We start from the raw sequence: 5236 nt of genomic DNA on the forward strand, positions 1-5236 counted from the left end.
GGGGGGGGGGGGGGGGCAGGGGGAGAAGCTATGCTGCACTTCACATCTATGTCTCAGAGATGTTACTCTTATACATACATCAGAAATTAAGTTTCAAAATGTGGTTATCTCAAAATTTAAAGAGCAAAATGGAAGAGGTAAATATTTTCGTGCTTTGAAACAAACACTTCCTTTCAAAATTTACTACAGCAGAACTTTTGTCATTCTGCATGACTCTTGCACACACGCCCAGAAAGAAGAATAAAGCTTTTACATGCCTTACAGGATTGTCATAAAAGACTTCCAGGGCAAGTGACAGACTCATGTGAAGGAACAAGAAACTCACAATCAGCCTAATATAAAAGGGGAAGGTGTGTGTACAATAATAAAAAAATACACAAATAAAAAGTTCTACTGCAGTTCCCATTTCCTAAAAATTAGAACACTAAAGCAGTAAGTTTCAAGTTTATACTACTATTACATCAGATATATGATCCAGGATAGCATTATGTAAAGTTACTGTTTTTGCCTGGCACTCATTTTTGTTTATTACAGAATCATCCAAACATTAAGGGAAAAAAAAACACCCAGACAACAGTGTTAGAATAAGCAGCCCTGAGCACTGTAATTAAACCTTTAAGTAGATTCTAGAAAAAAAAAAACCAAACCAACATACTATATCAGAATGATAAATTTTGCTAGCTGCTCAGAGATTAACAAATTAATTTTTAGGTGACTTATTTTGTAGTAGCAGCCCAAAGAAGCTATGACTTTACTCAAACTTTAACAGTGAAGATGTATTTGCTTAGATGAACTAGGCTGCTACAAAGACTGATAAATACCTGCATTCTGTAGACATTCAGATAAATATGTACATAAAGAGATCATACAGTATTACTCAGCTTCGTAAAACAAGCTGGAGCATGCACACCTGTTAATAAATAACTCTCCAAGAATTACAGGTTAAGGCTGATACTGCTCATGAGCAGGCTTCTTTCAATACTGAATGCAAGAATATATTCCAGTGATTTTGGCTTGATTCTTAACACTAGCTCCTTAAAATTGCTGAATTTTAACTAGAAGAATTAACTGTAGATTCATGCATCACAACTATTAACTTACGTTCTTCTTGGCCTCAGTCTCTGATCACTGTATGGAATTAATGCTACCAGCTGATTTTCCTGCCCTGGAAACAAAAATATCCTTTCAGATTTAAACAAACAAAGAATACGTACTGTTGCAGTTACTTCAATCAAAGAGTGCCCCTTATAACTTCATGGCACCAGAAAATAAACACTAAAGATAAACATTTAAATTCCAGATAACTACCCACATACAACGCTACTGTAGCTTATCTCACTTTCTGAAATAGAGCATGGCTTACACAACATGCAGAGGAAAAAGACATCAAGCCCACAAAGACCAAAACAGTAAGAAATTCTGCCTCTGTGCTGCATTCGTGCACAGGAGGCAACAGGTCTCTGGCAGCATTTCCTTGAGAGAAACAGAGTTATAACAGCTTCCAGCTCTCTGTGCCTGTCCATATAAAGTCATAGGACAAAACATTCATAAGCTCAGGCAGTAAGAACCGATCCAGAAGGCATTCCGTATGTACTCTTATGAAAAGCAGAAGTCATGTTTGTTAAAAAAAAAAAAGAAATATGTATCAATTTAGGTGGCTTTGGCAACAGAAGTTACATAGATTGCACTCTGGAAATCACTGGTGTATGCAACCGTTTCTTGTGGGACTGAGCTGCAGCACCCTGTAAGTCAAAAAAAACCTATCTACTGGAATTTCTTCCAAGTAACGAGTTACTTCACTAGACAGTATTTTGAGAAGGGATGATATCTTAACAGTAGAAGAACACAAGGACAGATAAGTTGTTGACAATAGATGGACTACATCCACGTAGAGAGCTTTTGCTATTTGCCGTACAAGACGACAGAACTGCGATTATACATCTGTATGAGGCCTCAAGACCAAGTCAGATTTTCATTTTTTGAACCAAATGCAGAATCTGATCAGCATTATCACTTAAATAGTCAACCACTTTGAAGTGATCCCATGCTGAATCACTACGCTGAGAAAAGCATCAACCTTCCAGAAAACCTCTACCAATTTGAAACAGATCATCATCTCAGCATCAATAAACCACCTTCAACCCTTGAACAAAAGAGCACAGTCCTACTTTCATACTTTATCATATTGAAAACCTAAAGCTGTCCAATTACAGTGTTTATTACACAGTTTAGCCATCATATCATGTGTTAGTCTTCCCTACTAGTCATACAGCCATTCTGTGAACACTTAATTTTCAGACCTCCCCTCAAAACCCCCCAAATGATTTTTCTCAAGTACTGAAGAATAATTAAAAACCACAGCTGTTTTTGTTCTAATTCATTTAGAAATTCTAGCTTTAATCACACTATTTCATAAGAATGTATGGAGAACACGCATTTTTAACAGTTACTGCAAAATGTTTAATAATTTAACTCATTTGTTTAAATATTACATCCAAGAATTGTGTAGCCAAAGAAATAAGCTTTTGAACGTAGGAATCTGGCTATTACTGCATTCTAGCTAGCACTATTTTGAGTAAAACTTGCTATTAATATTATGAAGTGTTTCAAGTTAGCAAGCTAACAGAACAAACCTCCTTCTCTATAGTCTTTCAGTTAATTTTTAGATGCATAGCTTTTCCACACTTCAAATCTGCTGAAATCAGAGCTACTCAAAGAATACAGAGATCTAACACATAGATCTCTTACAATATTTGCAACCATTTAAATATCCTGTGCTCCCTGCCACTTACTGCAGGTGAGACAAATATTTGTGAGCTATACCAAAATCTAATCTGACTGAAGCACATGTAGAAGGACAACATGGCACAAATATCTGCCAATCTTCTCAAGCTGCTGGTCAAAATCAGTTCCAAGAGCTTTCACACCCAATAACCTATTTCAGACAAGAGTTATAGCAAAAGCAAAGCAGTCCCAAACATGAAACCTTCTCATCAGTTCCTCCCCCTACGTCAAAGGAAAGATTGTAGAGCTGAAGCAGAAGACTGTGCCTTGGCACACTGCATTTGCCACTCTCTCGTTTTGCCCAGTTTCAGGTATCCTGCATTCTCCTTTCAAAGGTCTTTTCGTAAATAGCTATTCAGATGGCTTATCATATAGGAGAGAAGTGCAATAAAGCAGAATGTTTTATTAAAAGGAAAAGCAAAGGATGAGGGCAGCAAGCAAACAAGTTAGGCATGAAGACTAATGCTGTGCAGCCTAATCCTTCCCAACACAACTAGAGATCCTACAAATTTTCAGTTCCCAGCTGCAGTCCTTTGCCTAACAGGGATAGATGGGTCAGAGGGAGGATAAGGGAAACTGAAGGGCACTGGCAGCAGGGAGGGCAAGAAAATTCACTATAAATGATCAAGGAAAAGATGTTATAACAACAGGTCTACTTTTCACTCTATTTGCAGCTATTTTTGCAGAGTTATATATAGATTCAAATAGTTTAAAGTAGGTAAAAAATGCAATAAAATATCACAAAAAATAAAGGTTTGCAAATTCAACTTGCAAGAACTAAGGTTACATGTGAATTTAAAGCTGAGAAGCAAGGAACACTGGCATTGTATGGACAAAGGAAGACCCAACAGGCAACAGCCAAAGCTGACTCAGCTTCTCTCTTCATCCTGTGTAACTGTAACAAAATGGTGAGGGTTAAAAAGTCTAAAAGATGAAAAAACTTAATCTTGACTAGGAGAGCTATTTTTATGGATTATTACAATTACAACTGCACATGATTGTGAGGTAAATTTATAGATTAAAAAAACATAAAGACAACTCACCTCGTGGAATTCTTCCTGTTCCCTGGCAAGTTGGGCAGGTGACACTGTCTCTTCCTGTAAATTCCACGTAGGGAAACTGTGATACATCTCCACATCTGCCATCTTCGTTGTGTGATTCTGAGTGAACTAACCTGTTCCTCATATTATCAGATGCCGTGCCTCCATCATAGCCATCTTCCTTGCATGTATGCATAGGCAGGTGAGAGAGTGATTTTCCCATGTCTAAAATAGAAGTCAGAAGAAAGTTCTCAGGGAGAACAATTCAAACGTGGCTTGCATTTATTTCTCCACATCAGGTAACTGTTAGTCTGTGGTCATCACTCCAACAAGACTCCTGTTGACCTCTGTTCAGACCCCTTAAAACCAGTAAAGCGCTAAGGTCCTGTCAAGCTGAAGTCAATCCCAAGCTCTAAGAACCTGAATTAACTGGGAGCATTGTTCAGGTCCTCAAATACGCACAGGCTGAAGGGGGATCAATGAGACACTTTTAAGTTAGAACAGTACAATTGCTGGCAAAAGGTTGCAACAGCCTAGCAGTGCTTTTAAAAGGATCGTTATTGTACAATCTTTTGCACAACACATTAATCTTTGTAAAAAAAAACAAAACAAGACTGATCTCTAGAAAGCAAGTTTGTAATTTCCAGAGGATTCTACACACCCTATAGACCCAATTGTAATAACCTTTTTAAGCTGGACTTGTTCTGAGAACATGAGATCAGCTACTAGTTTCTAAGCTAGAAATATAGATCTCCAGGTGTTTAAAGAGATGATTCTATTTAATCCAAAAGGGCATTGATTCACAGTAAGGTCAAGGAAAAAGTGGGAGTTACTTTAACATAGCTGTTGGCAAAACATAGCATTTATAAAGGCTTGTTAAGAAAAAGTATTAGTCACAAAAGCATTTTTGGTACCTATGCAAATTTTTTCGTTACTGTAGCTTTTCAGCCATTACACTGAAACCACCCAAAATCAACACACAACACTTGAAACTGAAGACTGTAATGAAGTGGTACAAGTGGAAACCTTCCTAATTCGCAACAGGTGGAAACAAACTCAAAGTTTTAAAAAAAAAAAAATCTATACAACAATGGCAATCAGTTGTCCAGCTTATCCACATAACACATTTTAGTTACTTAATACGCAGAAACACCAGCCATTCCATTCACCAGTGTCTCGGGGAACAGGATGATTTCAAGACAGTATGCAAAACTTCAGTTTTTCCATTGTAAGTGGCATTTTTAAAACAGCTGCTAGCAATTATCATGCCGGTTCACTGAGAAAGGAAGCCCTAAGAGGAAGATCAAGAGAGCAAACCAAGTCAGAATATTTTAAACCAACCACTCAAGACAGAACAGAAAGATCTCAAATACAGTGACAGTAACACGAGCACAAAGTTAATTCATTATATT

General features: G+C 37.3%; 1 protein-coding gene across 2 annotated transcripts in view; it reads right to left on the reverse strand.

The window, feature by feature from the left end:
* The window catches only part of TMEM106B (transmembrane protein 106B), a 13627-nt gene extending 8616 nt beyond the window's left edge, over positions 1-5011 (reverse strand). The window contains exons 1-3 of one of the 2 annotated variants that reach the window (XM_026842486.1): positions 4994-5011; positions 3828-4049; positions 1102-1165 (exon numbers count right to left, since the gene is read on the reverse strand). In XM_026842486.1, coding sequence (XP_026698287.1) covers positions 1102-1165; positions 3828-4047 — 284 coding nt within the window. In that variant the 5' untranslated portion in view covers positions 4048-4049; positions 4994-5011. Of the gene's footprint in view, positions 1-1101; positions 1166-3827; positions 4050-4993 lie in introns of those variants that run through there. The other variant, XM_026842488.1, reaches the window with a different exon arrangement.
* Positions 5012-5236: the final 225 nt, after the last annotated feature.

This window comes from Athene cunicularia, assembly GCF_003259725.1.
Source record: "Athene cunicularia isolate RWA chromosome 2 unlocalized genomic scaffold, athCun1 chr2_part1, whole genome shotgun sequence".
NCBI classification, from domain to species: Eukaryota; Metazoa; Chordata; class Aves; order Strigiformes; family Strigidae; genus Athene; species Athene cunicularia.